Raw genomic sequence first — 19,625 nt, forward strand, 5'->3', positions numbered from 1 at the left:
AAAAATATATTGAACTATTCAAATGATTACACCTGAGACTTGAATACCTGGTCTTGGAATTCAATTCCATTTCGTAAACATAAAGTTTATCTCAATTTCATGAATGTTATTACAAGACGTTCTCAGTTTTGTATGTCTACATAATAGTACATGCAAGTTTTTTAGTACCTCGATAATCGGTCTGTCCAAAATTCTACAAGTAGGATAATCATTAATTATGATGAAACTTTGGCAAGTGTTTGGTGTTAATGAATTATGAGGATTGTTAATTGTTATACGCAGTGTAAGTACCACCATAAGTACCAACACACTTGGTAGAATCATGGGCCGTGAACCATGTAATGCCTCAAGTTAACAGGATCTAAAACCTCTTAAACTAAACGATGCACATGTACCTATACCTACTTATAACCAGAGTACCTAGAGTTAGCAACTAATGAGCTATGAATTCTTACATTCTTTTGTTCAAATTATGGGACAATACTAAAATCAGCATGCAAGCCGTCGGATATTCAGGACCCACAGGAAGTTATCAAAAGTACTATAGTTTTAAGGATTAAACCAGGATTTCCATCTACTTTGACAACCAAGCAAGAATAGGGGCCAGCGTCCAGCAATCACAAACCACATATGTAAGTACCAACAACAGAATTCGTTTGAGATTTCTCGAATGCGATGGAGTTTGATGACCACTTGTCTAAGAATAAGTGTAAAATGTTTCCAAGACGTAAAAAGATAACAATCAATTATCACAGCATAAAACTGCAAACTAGATCCATAACAAGCAAAAGGTACACATTTTACATAATATGCATATCATATCGGAATAAATATACAAACATGAATAAGAATATGCTCGTATGAAGATCGCATTATCTCATTGATCACAAGCTTTTATAGCATAAATCAAATCAAGTGGCTAAATTTATCATCCATTTTTTATGTATTTCTCTCAATAAAATTATATTTTTTCTTTCTTTTTTTTTATTGGCTAGTCAGTTTATTTCTCACATTATTCGTCCACTCACACACTGAGTCTCAGGCGGTCATTATAAAAGTCTGATATATTTATTAGCCTTCTGACTGACTGATACAGAAAAAGTTATGCATTAAGTTACTTTGCCTGCATTTCAAACTTCAGTTTTGAAAGGAATCACAACTTTATGTTTATATCGCAAATATGTTTTTCTTCTTCATCGACAGGAAAATATTTCCACCCACACGATTCAATTTCTCCAGACCACACCGAAATAGTTCGGTTTGTATAACTTGATGTTATGTCATTCTATTTAAAACCACAGTAACAAATAACAGATTGTTAGCAGTCAATGAAAGTCAGAGGATATCGCATCAGGTGAAATTTAACCAAATACCCTTATAGCTCCAATACTTTGATGGTGGAATTTCCAATTTCAAGACCTGCACTGAAGCACACGGTTAACACATATACACAATTAATAGATAAATAGAGGAAAAAGTCATCACATTATTCTCTGGTTCAACTTTTTTCTCTCCAAAACGTTCACCACAAATTTTATGAACATCAACAACGAAAACCAAAACACGCACCACGATAGTCCGTCATAATATCTTCATTTATCATAATTATTGTTATTTTATTATTCAATTTAAACAACAACAGGGCAAAACATACAGAAATACGTGACTTTGTTGGTGAGGTGAAATTACGATACTTTCATAACTGAACAATAACCACTGGGAGTCTAATGCCTAGGTCTAAGGAAGTAAAGGAAGAATGTCATTAGAATTGTATTTAAAATAAAGTTTCGAATGAATCTCTGGAAAAAATATATAGATCGAAAAACCTAATTAAAAACTAGATCATCTACGTTGGCATCAGGATTAGAAAACGAATAATCTAAACTTGGTGAGCAAAACAACACCGTCTAGAAAACAACAGTCCCATATGGGACTGAAAGGGCTAAGCTTATTCATGTTATCACCAGTTAATTGAATTGCACATAACCCTATACAAATTGTATTAACTGAGACTACTGAGAAGAATAACAACAACAGAAGGTGTAAAGTACGAGTAAGTGTGAGGTAAAAGGTAGTGAAAATAGTCGATTTTTACACTGTTGGTGTATTACAGGTTGTAATTTGTCGCCTGAAAAAAATTGTATTTGCAAATTAGATTAGGTACATCTACAGTTCAACACGAAATACGAGTACCTATATCAGTTTAATTAAATTAATTCCAAATGTATGCAAAAACTTTTCCATAAACTCGTTGGAAATAGGGAGAAAGTCAACAGCTAGAACCAAAATAATAAATAAAGTGAAAGTGGAGCTTTTTTAAAGCCAAAAAGACATGGAAAATTTTATGGCCATAATATTAGCAATAACTTTTTCAAACAAAGTGATTGAAATACAATATTTTTTAGAGCATTCAAATAAAGAATAAAGGCTGGAATCTTTGCTAATTGGTCACTCCAATGTATAGCCAATAATATAATCCTGAAGTTCCATTGTTTTATTGTTTAGGTTGCAACGTCAATTACACAAATCTATAGGTACTCAGATACGTTTAGATTGAGCTTTCTAAAAATAATAAAAAAGAAAAAAAATAGTCAAAAGTAAACCACAGCTCTAGTGAGAGTTTACAAAATTATCAAATTCTAACAAGTTTACACACAAAACAAGACTATAGTAAAAGATTCTTCGTAAAAAAAATAAAGAACTCCAAATAAAAATGACTCGTAAATTTAATAACGAAGAAATTGCTAGGATGATTCATTACTTGGAAGTTGTAAAATCACTCTTTAAAATGTGTGAATCTATCTGCTCTTCTATCCTCAATTCCTAACTCAATCCAAATGTTTGAGATTGGCAAAAGTGATTGGACATTTGACTATTACCGTTGAAGTCTAGGTAAATATTTGAAGATATTTTCAAAGAAAATTTTCATACTCTTTGTTATGATTATGAGCTATAGCTCTGAGGATAGGTAACATCACACACCATCAAGTTTCATACTCTTTGTTATGATTATGAGCTATAGCTCTGACTCTCTGAGAATAGGTAACATCACACACCATCAAGTTATCAGTTTACCAAAACTAGACGATTGTAAAAGACTAGTTAAGAACTGAAGGGGTAATCTAAAATCTAATCCTGATGTTGAACTACAAGGTGATTAGTCTCAAATTGTAAATTGTAGCTTCGTATGTGCGCTTCTTTGGATTACCTAAGGTTAAGACTTGTAACGAGCCTTATTCCTAACTCAATCCAAATGTTTGAGATTGGCAAAAGTGATTGGACATTTGACCATTACCGTTGAAGTCTAGGTAAATATTTGAAGATATTTTCAAAGAAAATTTTCATACTCTTTGTTATGATTATGAGCTATAGCTCTGAGGAACATCACACACCATCAAGTTATTAGTTTACCAAAACTAGACGATTGTAAATTGTGAAAGACTAGTTAAGAACTGAAGGGGTAATCTAAAATCTAATCCTGATGTTGTACTACAAGGTGATTAGTCTCAAATTGTAAATTGTAGCTTCGTATGTGCGCTTCTTTGGATTACCTAAGGTTAAGACTTGTAAAGAGCCCACTCAGCATGTGTTAACGTGTAAACCATAATTAAATTAGATTAATTAATTTCAGTTCTTGTATTTTTAAAAAATCCCTCCTAATTGTTAAATGTGTTTTTGCTGTAGATCACTGCATTGAATTAGTCAATGTCATTAGAATTGTATTAACTGAGGCTACTGAGAAGAATAACAACAACAACAGAAGGTGTAAAGTACGAGTAAGTGTGAGGTAAAAGGTAGTGAAAATAGTCGATTTTTACACTGTTGGTGTATTACAGGTTGTAATTTGTCGCCTGAAAAAAATTGTAATTGCAAATTAGATTAGGTACATCTACAGTTCAACACGAAATACGAGTACCTATATCAGTTTAAAAACTTTTCCATAAACTGGTTGGAAATAGGGAGAAAGTCAACAGCTAGAACCAAAATAATAAATAAAGTGAAAATGGAGCTTTTTTAAAGCCAAAAAGACATGGAAAATTTTATGGCCATAATATTAGCAATAACTTTTTCAAACAAAGTGATTGAAATACAATATTTTTTAGAGCATTCAAACAAAGAATAAAGGCTGGAATCTTTGCTAATTGGTCACTCCAATGGATAGCCAATAATATAATCCTGAACTTCCATTGTTTTATTGTTTAGGTTGCAACGTCAATTACACAAATCTATAGGTACTCAGATACGTTTAGATTGAGCTTTCTAAAAATAAGATAAGTGAAATATAGAACGACTGCTTTCGCAAGTAGTTACTAAATCATATCAATTGGACAATACAATTATCATGTTTATTTTATTATTTAGATTAAGATTATATTGTTTTTCTTTCTCTACCTCATCGCTTCCTATTTTACTCTTCTCTTTTTGTTGGTACCTATTGTTCCGCTTTTTACTTCGCTCTAGACAAAATGGACGCTAGAAACTCTCAACAGTTGGGTTGTAAACATATTTTCCTCGACGTAATTAACTAGCTCAACCAAACCTCTAGGAATCTAGGCAATTAAGTAACTCACTGAACGCACACATACACACTTGTCACCGAATTAAATTTCTGTCATCTATCGCTCGCAGGCATTATGCACGCAATAATTGCTCCAATTGAGTATGACTAGGACCATTATATTTAGATCATATGGAACTTTGTGCCCAGACTGCCCAGTAAGTAGTGGACTACTAATCTACATACATTAGGGCTTTGGAGTAACACGAACAATGCTCGCAGGCTTTATGCACGCAATAATTGCTCCAATTGAGTATGACTAGGACCATTATATTCAGATCATATGGAACTTTGTGCCCAGACTGCCCAGTAAGTAGTGGACTACTAATCTACATACATTAGGGCTTTGGAGTAACACGAACAATGAAAGTATATCGAGCGGCTAAAGCTTGCGACCGACAATGGTAATAAGAATAAAGACAATGTGATGAATACCGAGGCATGTCATCGTGACAGGAAATCGCTTGGCCTCTAATGCGATTCATATTAGGTACTCTCTCTCTCCAGATCTCATGAGTTTTTGTAGAAAACGAACGGAAATTTCAGGAGAATCTCCTCATGTTAAAGTTTACAATAAACAATGAATGAAAAGACTGAAAAAGTGCGAGTGTTTCAGAATTTCCACGCCAATTTTGACTGTTGAACTCTCTCTCTCTCTCTCCAGATCTCATGAGTTTTTGTAGAAAACGAACGGAAATTTCAGGAGAATCTCATCATGTTAAAGTTTACAATAAACAATGAATGAAAAGACTGAAAAAGTGCGAGTGTTTCAGAATTTCCACGCCAATTTTGACTGTTGAAAAGCTCAAACGTTTTTCTTCCAGAAATGTTCCACAACCTTCAGGATAAATTAAGTTTTTACCTATATACTCACTATGTTCTAGTTTAGGGCTGATGTATACCTACCTAGAAAACAGCACCAAACTTTTCAGCTACTCGCGCTGGTAATTTTCCGTTTATAAATTCGACTATCAAAGAACCCTTTTCAGGAGCTTTCCAGAAATGTTCCACAACCTTCAGGATAAATTAAGTATTTACCTATATCCTCACTATGTTCTAGTTTAGGGCTGATGTATACCTCCCTAGAAAACAGCACCAAACTTTTCAGCTACTCGCGCTGGTAATTTTCCGTTTATAAATTCGACTATCAAAGAACCCTTTTCAGGAGCTAAAAAACCATGAAAGAAAGAAAGAAATAGCTCAAACTTATTTTCAGCTCAGACATATAGGTACCGGTAAATACGTCTCATTAAATGACCATCAGCACGACGTACATGAAAGAAAGAAATAGCTCAAACTTATTTTCAGCTCAGACATATAGGTACCGGTAAATACGTCTCATTAAATGACCATCAGCACGACGTACTTTCTATTGAGGACTACAAGAGGTCTCTACATTCCAATCCTTCTGGTAAAGTGCTGGGCTGCATGGTTTGGTCCGTTTAAGATTTTATACCCGGGGAACTGAGATCGTGTGAACTCGTGAGACCGAATGAGACTACAGGGTGGAGCGAGAGAAAATTCAAAACTTTCGTTTTCTTCAATAGGTTCCACACTAAAATGCTACGAGTACGTTTGTAAACTTTAAAAATAATTATTCAGATAAGAATCTTCACAAATTAAAATAAAAATTAAGAAGACAATTGAGATTCAATAAGACATTCAACGAAGAAAGTTTGGTGAGCTTTCGGGAATACTCAGATTCCCATCATCAGACCAAAAAGTTAAAAATAATTATTCAGATAAGAATCTTCACAAATTAAAATAAAAATTAAAAAGAAAATTGAGATTCAATAAGACATTCAACGAAGAAAGTTTGGTGAGCTTTTGGGAATACTCAGATTCCCATCATCAGACCAAAAAGACGCGAGAGAGGTGTTTACTCTACGAGCGCTGGAGTTGAAGAGCTCGGCTCTTCAACGTACAGAACGGCTCGGCTGGGGTAATTTACTAGGTCGTAGATTTTAAGAGACGAAACCAAGCTTTTAAGAGACGTAAGGGAGTTGAAGAGCTCGGCTCTTCAACGGACAGAACGGCTCGGCTGGGGTAATTTACTAGGTCGTAGATTTTAAGAGACGAAACCAAGCTTTTAAGAGACGTAAGATTTGAAATATACAACTAATTTAAATAACATCGAGACTTGGAAATTCTTTCAGAAATCACAAAAAGAACCTACCTTTTCTGTCATATGAATAACCCGGTAGACACCAATGTCTCTCTGAACTTAACTTAAGAGGTATCTCGAGATTCAAGTCCAAGTATTTTGAATGTTGTGAGTAAAATTGAATAAAAATCTGTGTTTATCCTGCCAGAATGAGACTGAAAAGTCCCTTTACTCTTCTTTTTCATATACGTATAATCCTATATCTGTCTATCTGTGAGTTTATTGGCGATTATCCTTGCTATGCTGACAGCTCTGGACAGTTCAGTGGTTTGAAGAACCATACCCTCAGATTCTTCAGCCCTTTGGTTGCAGAGTAAACAAAGTCTTGTGTATTTGGATCAGTAAACGAAACAAGACTCTTTAAGTTCTATGACTCAACTCAACAAAAACTCATTTCTCGAGTTCCGTGACTCAACTGGCCTGCCCTGGTCTCTGAAATTCAAAGAACCATACCCTCAGATTCTTCAGCCCTTTGCTTGCAGAGTAAACAAAGTCTTGTGTATTTGGATCAGTAAATGAAACTAGACTCTTTAAGTTCTATGACTCAACTCAACAAAAACTCATTTCTCGAGTTCCGTGACTCAACTGGCCTGCCCTGGTCTCTGAAATTCTAAGACTTGCTCCTGGCTCTGTGCACTCAACTTGGCCTGGTATACCTGAGCACAAAAAAAAATATTTCTCTTGTGTTGTGATCATTCTAAGAGCTCCAGTGATAGAGTAGATAGAGAACAACTATTTTTTCTCTCTTTCTTATATTTCTCTTGTGTTGTGATCATTCTAAGAGCTCCAGTGATAGAGTAGATAGAGAACAACTATTTTTTCTCTCTTTCTTCTCAAGAACGTTGAGCGCTCAAAGTGACTCGAAAAGGTTCTTGGTTCATTTGACGAGAGTATACGTTATCTCAGGTTATCTGTCATCATTATTTCAGATTTCAGATATATTATGACTTCAGATCTTCAAAATTTTCTAATAAAACTCCAGGTTTTTTATTTAATATAAAAATCATTAAATGACTACACTCAAGGGAGTTGAAAACATTACAGATAGAATTATGTGGTTAGCGTAAATGTCAACTCTAATTGGCGTTTATTAATTTGAATTGAATTAATACGTGTATGTTTGTAACCAATACTTTCCTATTAGGTACCTATGGTAACCACAACACCTCTAATTTTATCGTTTAGTTTTGTCATACCTACCAAAGCAACGTATTACCTTCGCTGGATTTACAAATTTTCAAGTACCTACGCAAAAATTACGTATCCACTTGCAATTTTATTCATATCTACTTACGTAATCTATCAAGTAAAGTCCATTTTGAAAAACCATTTGGAAAGTTTTCCTTGATCTTTAAAATGTCAAAGTGCAAAAATTACGTATCCACTTGCAATTCATATCTACTTACGTAATCTATCAAGTAAAGTCCATTTTGAAAAACCATTTGGAAAGTTTTCCTTGATCTTTAAAATGTCAAAGTATGAAAACTGTGGATTACAAAATCACATCTTTAACCGCAAATTACCAGTACCATAGGATAAAAGGCGATATTTTACAAAAGAAGGGGAAAAATACACAATTGGGTCCAGTAAGAAAAAAACAGCTTTTCCTCTTAAAACAAGAGCTTTGGGAACTCAAAATATTTTGAACACCATGAAATGAACCGACAACAGTCCATGAAAAGAACGGACAACAGTTCATGAAAAAAACGGACAACACACACGGGCTTTCAGCGAACTTGTAATCTGATGGGATAGCGGGTCACACTTTACAACCAACAGGACGGCATAATCTTACCTCCGTAATCCTCAACCTACATACCTTACTCACAAACATATGAACGTATCATTTGTTATTGCACTCGAATACAACGTCTCAACATCACAGAAGCATGGGGGTTTACAGGGGCCCAGAAGTTCAAAAACCTCGCGCTTGGAACTCAGAAGAATCTACGGAGGAATTACTAGATATTTGCAAACATATCGGAAGGACCAGACCAAAAGGAAGACCAAGATATCGTTATGAAAACACTATTAAGTTTGATGTTGGCAAGAAACAAGGAAACTGGGAAGATGTAAAGGCTAACCAAAGGTATAGCAATAGAGTCTGGTGGAGGGGCTTTGTTCATTCGACCTGCCACAACATCACAGAAGCATGGGGGTTCACAGGGGCCCAGAAGTTCAAAAACCTCGCGCTTGGAACTCAGAAGAATCTACGGAGGAATTACTAGATATTTGCAAACATATCGGAAGGACCAGACCAAAAGGAAGACCAAGATATCGTTATGAAAACAGTATTAAGTTTGATGTTGGCAAGAAACAAGGAAACTGGGAAGATGTAAAGGCTAACCAAAGGTAGGTATAGCAATAGAGTCTGGTGGAGGGGCTTTGTTCATCGACCTGGCCAATAGGATAGAACGATAATGGTTATGTATGTATGTATGTATTTATGTATCGGAAGGAATATTATTTGAAAAAGGAAACAGAACTAGGATAATGCTAGGCAAAAAGATAATCCGAAATATTGGGCGAAACTAAGTAAGTGGGTAAGTAAGTACCTACTTAGAAGTATGGAAGTGAGCAAAGCCATTTGGTATTCAAATGACTAACCAGAACCTAGCTCAATATTTGGACAAGGTTATGTATCGGAAGGAATATTTTTTGAAAAAGGAAACAGAACTAAGATAATGCTAGGCAAAGAGATAATCCGAAATATTGGGCGAAACTAAGTAAGTGGGTAAGTACCTACTTAGAAGTATGGAAGTGAGCAAAGCCATTTGGTATTCAAATGACTAACCAGAACCTAGCTCAATATTTGGACAAGGTAAACCGCTGTAAGTTACCACTGAGAGCCGCACCTCAGAACCAGATCAATTCTAATGAAAAATACTATGCGCCCGCCGGTTTAAAGCTAGGTTATTTTCGTTACAATGAGAAAGGAGAGAAGTAATGGACTTGGGTAAGTCAAACATTAGAGAGAAAATACAAAGTTTACACCAGGGAAAATTGGCTGTGGCCTCATTGCTCAAGGAATACCTACAAAATTAGTTCAATACTTGATACAAAATAAAAAAAAAAAAAAAAAAATTGGGGGATACAAAAGTAGGTTATTTTCGTTACAATGAGAAAGGAGAGAAGTAATGGACTTGTGTAAGTCAAACATTAGAGAGAAAATACAAAGTTTACACCAGGGAAAATTGGCTGTGGACTCATTGCTCAAGGAATACCTACAAAATTAGTTCAATACTTGATACAAAATAAAAAAAAAAAAGAAAAAAACTTGGGATACAAAACTTAATCAGTCACATCACAATTCACACACCACTGAACAACAGACGTGGGGACGCTAAAGGCTACAAGTTGCAAGTGTGGAAAATAACAGACATTTTGTTTCTCTAATCGGAGATCAGAACATGACAACAGAGCAACACTTCCGTCAAACCGAAGGAAAAAAAATCTGCTTTATTGGAAATGAAATGTGTTGGAAAGTTTTATTGGAATACAAGTCTCCAGCCAAGTCAATGCCATTATAGTGCAACGTACTTCGACCCACGGTGTTGCGAGGCGGCCTAATGGAAGGGTACAGGAGGAAATGTTGACCAAAGTTGGACATCGGAATACAACATGAAGAACTTTAGAACTTTGGATTGCACACGGGTGGTATTTTAGCGAAAGTTTTCTAAAATAGGACAACAGATACCTCAGTACTTTTTTCCTTATTTTTCTTCGTGTGAAGAAAAAAATCTTAGCTGAGTAATGATCCTCATAGAATTTCAAACAAACACCCCATAAGACCTGACTACACTCTCCCACCAAACAAGTATCAAATATTTTCCCCCTATGAGAATAAAATGAAGAAGGTACTTAGTTATCTCTAAGTCTGAGATAAATCAGAACATGACAACAGAGCAACACTTCCGTCAAACCGAAGGAAAAAAAAAATCTGCTTTATTGGAAATGAAATGTGTTGGAAAGTTTTATTGGAATATAAGTCTCCAGCCAAGTCAATGCCATTATAGTGCAACGTACTTCGGCCCACGGTGTTGCGAGGCGGCCTAATGGAAGGGTACAGGAGGAAATGTTGACCAAAGTTGGACATGGGAATACAACATGAGGAACTTTAGAACTTTGGATTGCACACGGGTGGTATTTTAGCGAAAGTTTTCTAAAATAGGACAACAGATACCTCAGTACTTTTTTCCTTATTTTTCTTCGTGTGAAGAAAAAAATCTTAGCTGAGTAATGATCCCCATAGAATTTCAAACAAACACCCCATAAGACCTGATTACACTCTCCCACCAAACAAGTATCAAATATTTTCCCCCTATGAGAATAAAATGAAGAAGGTACTTAGTTATCTCTAAGTCTGAGATAAAAAGAACTTTCAAAACCCATCAGAAATCAAACCCAAGTCTCAAAGGTAAAATGGTAGAGTAGGTACGTCCTACACCCATCATTCCACTGTAAAGGCTGTTTGAAGTAATAAAGACGCGGTCAGATTAAAAGTTTGACCCACAAATGGGTTCAAAGTAAAGAATAGACAACAGACAATATCTACACTAGTTAGTACCTAGTTAGAAGGTACCTATTTCAAATCACTTGGGACTTCTCAGAAGAAGAATAAACTTGCTTCTTCCTCATGGTTTTATCAGATTACATCTCGTTTTAAATCAAAAGTCTATTGAATAACATGAAACTTGAACAACCTGGGTTATCTCTACAAAACTTTTTATCTAGAGATGAACTTTTTCTCTGTAAACTTTAAACAAACCTTCTTCTTCGGCAAAAAAGCTTAAAATGTATCGTTTTCTTATAAAAGAAAATATAAAAGCTTAGAGAAGGAAACTCGTTCAAAATTTTGAACTTGTGCGTAAACTTTAAACAAACCTTCTTCTTTGGCAAAAAAGCTTAAAATGTATCGTTTTCTTATAAAAGAAAATATAAAAGCTTAGAGAAGGAAACTCGTTCAAAATTTTGAACTTGTGTGGAAACATAAATATTCTTGTCTAGGGCTTCAAGATGCATAAAAAATACATCATTTGCCTTTAGGAAGGAATGGAGAATTGATATCTCCAAGGGGTTTTCTTTTCTTTTTTCTTACCTAGTTTTAACTTTCTACCTAACAAACAGATTGTAATGAACAGATTGTAATGAAAGATGGCAGACTGCAGCCTGGATAGAACGAAGATAACTACTTATAGTGTCTTCAGATTATTTACAATTAAGTTATGTTTCAAAGCTAAGTATTATGTTTATGAACCTCTAAATATAAACACAGTCAACCTTGGAGCTGAAGAATAAGGGAACAACATTTAGATGGCAGACTGCAGCCTGGATAGAACGAAGATAACTATAGTGTCTTCAGATTATTTACAATTAATTTATGTTTCAAAGCTAAGTATTATGTTTATGAACCTCTAAATATAAACACAGTCAACCTTGGAGCTGAAGAATAAGGGAACAACATTTGAGCACAATGAACTTGCTATTGTAATCATGATCTCACAATTCAGCCAGCATACCTGTAAGTTTGTCTAAGTAAAAATTGTTTAATTAAAACTATGTACATACTTGAGTATGTATATGCATATTTAGACAAGAAGTTCAGTTAATGGAATGTTCATTGTGTTCTAATCTCATTTCAAGATTAAATTTATCTCCTCTAGAACAGGTGATAATATGTAGAGATTTTCTTTGCTGTCCTTGATCTTTGGTACTTTCAATATGCAATATGAAATACTTCTATCTAGAAATATACCTACCTAATTCTGTGGTAAGTACTTTTAAAAATTTCAATTGAAATCTGCAACACCATACTTAGCTAGTCCAGTATCTTTAATATTTTTTTTAACAATTACTCTTCATTTAAGTATAACCTTTGCACCATTGGCCTCATTTAAAGTCAATCACTTTAATATATATATATTTAAAAAAAAAAAAAAAAAATACAATATCTCCTTCTCTCCTCCGTCTCATTTGATGGGTTTGTAATTCATAGCATCCATATTTTAAGTTTTGGGACGATAAGACCTTTGCAGTTATAAATTCCTCCATCATTAAAAAATAAAATAAAATAAAGAGTCCAAGATATTTGTCGAAAAATTTGAGATATTTTTTCCTATGGTAGATAACCCTTGATATACCTATATGAGTAATGCAAACAATAATGTACCTACTGACGTACTGGCTGCAAGAAAAAAAAAAAAATCACATGCTTGGGACCAATATTTTGGTTTAGATTATCTGAGAGTACACAGTAAACTTAACCTACATAGGTACATGTCATGTATTAACCAATCTATTTTTTGTTGAGATTTATTTAGAACCAATGCTCATGAATTAAGTTTGGTTACTTCATGCTGAAAATAAGTCTACCTTCCTACTTACTTAGGTACCTACATTATGTAGATAACAAACAATTTATTCAATGCTTACATTCCAATTGATTATCAAAAACACAATTTACGGCAAAGTAGGTATCAGATCTGCCAAGACCATCTGGTTTCTTGTGGCCCACTTACAATGCTCTTTGGATAAAAAGTACTCCAAAATGACATGAAATAAATGTGAAAAGACCTAGACATAAGTAATTCATTTGCTGACTCACAAGTTTAGAATCCATCCAAGAGAAAGACACCAGTAAAAACAATTTTCCTGGCAAGGATTTTACAGAAGAAAATACCACCGCAGGACAGGACACTTTCCTTGAAATGTTTGCAATGAGAAAAAGAAAAAAATCAACTACCTACACTCTCTACCACTAAACTTCATAATGTTAAGCGAGTTAATTAGAAACTGAGTATCCAAAGATTATTAACTAAACTGAGAATAATTTCAAACAAACCACTAGAAACTAGATGATCTAAAATCAATCAGCAACTTCGACGGGTCACTTCGAACTTCACGAATCAACTTATCATCTAAAACTAATGGTTTATCCACAACATCCACTATCCGCTATCAACTCATTCCGCACTCCGCAAACAGAAAAGTTCACTTGACTAGTGGCTCTCCCCGTGTACAAAACGAAAAGCTAAACACTGATGTTAACATTACACGACTTTCTATAACCATTCCAAAACTTGAAAAAAAATCTTTTTTACAAATCATTAAAGGGTAGATTTTTTTTTGTCTGAATCTGTATCTGGTGAATCAGTGAATCTTCAAAAAAAAAAAATGAAGAGAGATTCCTTAGAAAGAAGTAAAAAATATCTTTTTGTAAGAAAAGGAAAGGGGATTCAAAGAATCAGGATAACTATTCTGTCGAATCCGAGTTCATTAGATGCTCTTGATTTAAAACGAAAAAAAAAAAAATACCTCCCCCTATAGACCACATTATCGCGTCCATTGTCCTGTAGAGGTTCCCCATATAGAGTGTAACAGAAAGTAAAAACCCCACACAAATGAAGCTAGCCATGAATCGTAGCTACCACGAAAAATTCCACACAAGTGAAGCTAGCTATGGATCGTAGCTACCAATGAAGGCTATTCTGTCAAATCCGAGTTCATTATTAGATGCTCTTGATTTAAAACGAAAAAAAAAAAATACCTCCCCCTATAGACCACATTTATTGAACACAGGGTTCAACTCATATTTCCACTCATTTCCCAATGTTGAACATTGGGAACCATTACAGTCACGTTCATTATATACAATCACCATTACAATCAAGAAGATTTGAAAGAGAAAAACTTGGATTGCAGCCTCGCCCAGAACCGAGCAGCATGGAAAACACAAACATGAAAAATGTCGACCCCACTTGAGTGGGAAAAGGCTAAGTAAAAGAAGAAGATTACAATCGCGTCCATTGTCCTGTAGAGGTTCCCCATATAGAGTGTAACAGAAAGTAAAAACCCCACACAAATGAAGCTAGCCATGAATCGTATCTAGAAAACAACAGTCCCATATGGGACTGAAAGGGCTAAGCTTATTCATGTTATCACCAGTTAATTGAATTGCACATAACCCTATACCCCCCCAAAAAATACCACTTCGTGGCATAAAAAAGACCCCGCCAAGTCGTTCCTCCCAAAATAAATCAAGTGCCAGGCAGTGTAGGGGTTTCCAAATCTTGGATTTTGAGTCATGGCCGTCATGGGATAAAAATCTCAAAAAGGCAAAATCTCAAATTTAATCTCAAAATTTTATCATTTTACTTTCTTCATAGGTACTTCCTTGTTATGAGAAGTGGCCAGTCGTCCGTAGCACAAGAGAGACGGATTTTTAAGAAATCTCTTCTGGACTGGGCTCGTTTACTTTGCACGGACGTACCGTACCCGCGAATGTTTAATAGCACCCACTGTTCATTGATGTAAAGTTGACAAAAATTGACAGCAACTTTTTAAGCAACAAGCACTCCTCGAGCCTCGAGCTCAAAGCTTTGAACTTTTTGAAAAGTTCAAGAAAGAAAGAAACTCAAGAAGGCATCAAGAAACGTGAAAGTGTCTGATTTGTTGTGAATTCAGTTTCAGTATTTTCTCAGCAAGTTTTTTTATTCAAGATACCTATTCTAGGGTTCAAGTTACCTGGTCTCCTAGAAAGAAACTAGGTAGCAAGTTTCAAGGGTATTCTAAATCTTAATCCACAACTTTTAGGTACATTCAAGTTACCTACCTATTGGATTCAAGTACCCACATTTCTCTTTCAATTAGCTTATGGCTCTCAGATAACTTCCAATTGGTTGAAAACTCCTCAAGAGGGAATACACTTTGATGTGGTTAAGAGCTGTTGTATCTTGATTACCTACAAGTGATTTTACCAAAGTGTCAGAATGGCTCAATCTCTTCAAGTGTGTGGAAGTATGCTGTTTCTTTCCTCTGTGATCTCTATTGCTGGTAAGATGACTTTAATTTGTAAAACGCCTGATAAGATGGAAGATTAAGGTAGGTATCGGTTTAATAATAAGGACCACAATGTCACAGCCCAAATAACCCAACTTAAGTCCGATTTTTAGATTTCAAAATTGTGCTATCTAGAAGTGTTTATTCTACAATGATCTCTATTGCTGGTAAGATGACTTTACTTTGTAAAACGCCTGATGAAAGATTAAAATATCGGTTTAATAATGAGGACCACAATGTCACAGCCCAAATAACCCAACTTAAGTCCGATTTTTAGATTTCAAAATTGTGCTATCTAGAAGTGTTTATTCTACACATTGTCACAAAGTGGTTTCCAAGAAATTTCAAAAGATAGCTCTGTTATGGTGTGTTTCCACTCACTCGGTATTTGCCAATCAGTTTCTATTTTTGTTTCCATTTGTTTAAATATTTCCGTTAAAGTTTTATTAATATTCTAATTTCAGAATCAATGGAATGTATATCAGGAGATAAAATTTTACTTTCGTTTGTATTCCCCGACATTTGAAATATTTCTAACCGATCCTGTGAGACTCCTGAGAAAACTTTCAACTTTACTTCCTGTATCCTCGAGGAGAGAGATGTATATGATAACATTTCCCTAGATCTTTCACTTGAAATTAGACACTTTTCACGCCTATCCTGTTCTAGAAAGAATCAACATGTTCCTGGTCATTCCTTGAGTGGGAGCAAGGCCAATAAATGGATGGGTGACTTAAAGGAATAAAGGGAGTACGGGCTCTAGTCTTGATTAATTTTAAGTCATTACATGAAAGTAAAATCAATAATTATAATAAAGTGAATATTAAACAAATTAGGTAGGCACATAGGTACTGATTTTCTTTAACTACGATCGAATAAACTACGGGCTAAAAAATCCAAAAGATAGCTCTGTTATGGTGTGTTTCCACTCACTCGGTATTTGCCAATCAGTTTCTATTTTTTGTTTCCATTTGTTTAAATATTTCCGTTAAAGTTTTATTAATATTCTAATTTCAGAATCAATGGAATGTATATCAGGAGATAAAAACTTTTCATGTCCCCATAATGATTTTCCTGCCCACTACACATCTTGCTGTGTGGATGATACAAACTACAACGGCACTGTTTTGTGCTGTCCCACTCTAGGACCAAAAATGTTCAATATCAATAGCTCGTAAGTATGATGGAAATGGTCAAGTGCTCTTCAGGATTCTACTACATATTAACTAATATTAGTATACAGTATACTTGGGTCAGGCAACCCTGTGCACACAAGCTCATTTCAGAGCACATGCAAAAAATTTACTCATCAAAACGTAAACTTTTGTAATTTTACATTTCAAGACAATTTTGTATGTATACTTGGGTCAGGCAACCCTATGCACACCATGTGCACACAAGCTCATTTCAGAGCACATGCAAAAAATTTACTCATCAAAACGTAAACTTTTGTAATTTTACATTTCAAGACAATTTTAGGTGTATGGCTATGCATGCTAGCTCAGTTGTCAATGCTGCTTGTACAGGCACTCTGAAAAAGTTGCCGTCCCCTGATGTACCTTCACATTTGGAAGAATAAGCTCATAGCCTACATCTCAAGACACCCCTCTGACAATACTTCTTTTATTTCTCATATATTTCCAGATTTATTATGACAATCAGCATCATTGTGATAATCTCCTGTCTTGGACTAGCAGCTATGTTCATAATCTGTTGCTTTTGGTCCCCATGTCCTCTGTTTGACACCTGCCGAGTCAACTATGGACGTAGATTGAATATTGCATATGGTAAGAAGTCAAATCTATTTAGGGACAATGGACCAAGTAAGGGTGCATTTTTCTTCTTTGGGCATAATTGTTATCTGAAAGAGGAGCCTCTGAGTTAAAGTATTTTGTAATCAATCAAACCATATGTTTTTCACTGAGAATTTCTGAATTAGTTTTCATTCATAAGTACCTATGCTTAATATTGGCTTCCCTGAATAGATTTAAACTAGTGTAAGGCACATTGCATACTTAGTTATAGTTTACAGGAGAACAAAAAAATCAGGAACCTACCTTGTTCTCGTATGGTGTATTGACCTAAAAAGGACCTAATAGTGAATACCTCCTGCATTTGTATATTTATAAATTTATCCATATGAATAATGATTTTTCTCACCTTTCTTCCTATTCTTAGGCAAAGAAGAAGAAGCTCTCAATCTCCCTCCTGAAGATGACAACTGTAGTCACTATTCTCCTCGGCACATTACTATCAAACCTTTGGATAGTGTATTGACCTAAAAAGGACCTAATAGTGAATACCTCCTGCATTTGTATATTTATCCATATGAATAATGATTTTTCTCACCTTTCTTCCTATTCTTAGCCAAAGAAGAAGAAGCTCTCAATCTCCCTCCTGAAGATGACAACTGTAGTCACTATTCTCCTCGGCACATTACTATCAAACCTTTGGATGTGCACGCTAGCTCAGTTGTCAATGCTGCTTGTACAGTATGTACAGGCACTCTGAAAAAGTTGCCGACCCCTGATGTACCTTCACATTTGGAAGAATAAGCTCATAGCCTACATCTCACGACACCCCTCTGACAATACTTCTTTTATTTCTCCTATATATCCAGATTTATTATGACAATCAGCATCATTGTGATAATCTCCTGTCTTGGACTAGCAGCTATGTTCATAATCTGTTGCTTTTGGTCCCAAACACCAAACCATCCATCTATTGTCTATGGAAAAAATGATACCTTAAAAATATATCAATAATATTATGTTAATAATATTAGATATCTCTTAACAAGGGGAATAGTAATAATAATCACCTGGTCGTCATTATAACTAGCAGCCAAGCTACACAATGATTGAAAATACGGTCACCTAGATAATGGTCTGACTATACACGATAGATAGGTATAAATACTCGAGGAAAGTAATACAGCAAGGTATGTGATAAGATACAGGATTCGCTGAAAGAAGGCATGTGAAGTTTGGGCGCTTTCTAAAATCGAAAATATTTGATTTGAGTTAGCAACCTCCGTGGCCGAGTGGGTATCACACAAGGCTTGCACGCAGGAGGTCCGGGTTCGATTCCCGGCGGGGCCGAGGTTTTATTTGGCTCTGTGCTTGGAGTTCGGGGTGCACTCAGCCTCGTGAGGACAATTGAGTAGCTACTTTAATCGAGTAGCGACCAGTGGCGGCATTACAAGTCGAAGAGACGAGCGATAATAAATATGATTATTGAGTAAATGAAAGACTTGTAATACTGTGATACCCACAAAGTTGTGAAAAAGCTCTCTGCTTTACCACAAAGATTGATGATTGATATTTGATTTGAGTTCTTTAAAGAACTAAAAGAATCAGATTTCTAAAGGCGAAAAGGTATTGTTTCCTAGTTATTGTGGCATTTTAGATTAGTTGGTCTGATTAACCTTCTGTTTGATGAACCTAAGGTTTTCCGTTTGTTAACCATTTATTTAGTTATGTTGATACTTCCTACTATCAATGTATTGGCTTCTAGTATCTACAATTCTACACCCTAATCTGCACTGTTGCAAGTATGGTACAAAAATATATCGATATTACGTTACGAATAGGTCACCTGTACGACTCAAGACTCAGCAAAAAATGTGGATTAATAAATTTGTACTTGGTTTATTTACTTCTGAGCTTGTAACTTTTTGTTTAATTAGTTTCATATTAGTTGTCCAAGATTAGTCTTATCGGTTTTTCAAGAAAATTCATTTTAGATCATTCCCTTGTAATTCGTCCATTAGCTGACCCAGTATTATCAATTGTAATAATTTTTAAATATGATTATTTCTATGCTAAAGACCAACTATAGTAGTCCAGTCAGCTAATCATGCAGCATACATATCTACATACCTGACTACATTCATGAGAAAATGGCATGGGATTTTCTTTTCTATTAGAAAAAAAATCATGATCAGAGTTGTTATTATGATACTCATGATGAATGAGTATTATCATAGTCATCTTCATTAGATCTCATTTTACTTTCCTACATTCATGAGAAAATGGCATGGGATTTTCTTTTCTATTAGAAAAA

General features: G+C 35.0%; 1 protein-coding gene across 1 annotated transcript; it reads left to right on the plus strand.

Moving 5' to 3' along the window:
• The first annotated feature begins 14,790 nt into the window (after positions 1 to 14,790).
• LOC103510810 lies at positions 14,791 to 17,842 on the plus strand. Its single transcript, XM_008475510.3, has 4 exons — positions 14,791 to 15,554; positions 16,578 to 16,734; positions 17,205 to 17,347; positions 17,739 to 17,842. The coding sequence occupies exons 1-4, from the start codon at positions 15,491 to 15,493 to the stop codon at positions 17,840 to 17,842; spliced, it is 468 nt and encodes a 155-aa protein (XP_008473732.1). The 5' UTR covers positions 14,791 to 15,490.
• Positions 17,843 to 19,625: the final 1,783 nt, after the last annotated feature.

Source organism: Diaphorina citri, unplaced genomic scaffold (assembly GCF_000475195.1).
Source record: "Diaphorina citri unplaced genomic scaffold, Diaci psyllid genome assembly version 1.1 scaffold29, whole genome shotgun sequence".
Taxonomy (NCBI): domain Eukaryota; kingdom Metazoa; phylum Arthropoda; class Insecta; order Hemiptera; family Psyllidae; genus Diaphorina; species Diaphorina citri.

Coding starts and splice junctions, on each gene's coding strand:
- LOC103510810 (XM_008475510.3), top strand. CDS start 15,491: ATGGCTCAATCTCTTCAAGTGTGTGGAAGTATGCTGTTTCTTTCCTCT. Junction 15,555..16,577: donor CTCTGTGATCTCTATTGCTG/GTAAGATGACTT, acceptor TTCTAATTTCAG/AATCAATGGAATGTATATCA. Junction 17,348..17,738: donor TAGATTGAATATTGCATATG/GTAAGAAGTCAA, acceptor TCCTATTCTTAG/GCAAAGAAGAAGAAGCTCTC.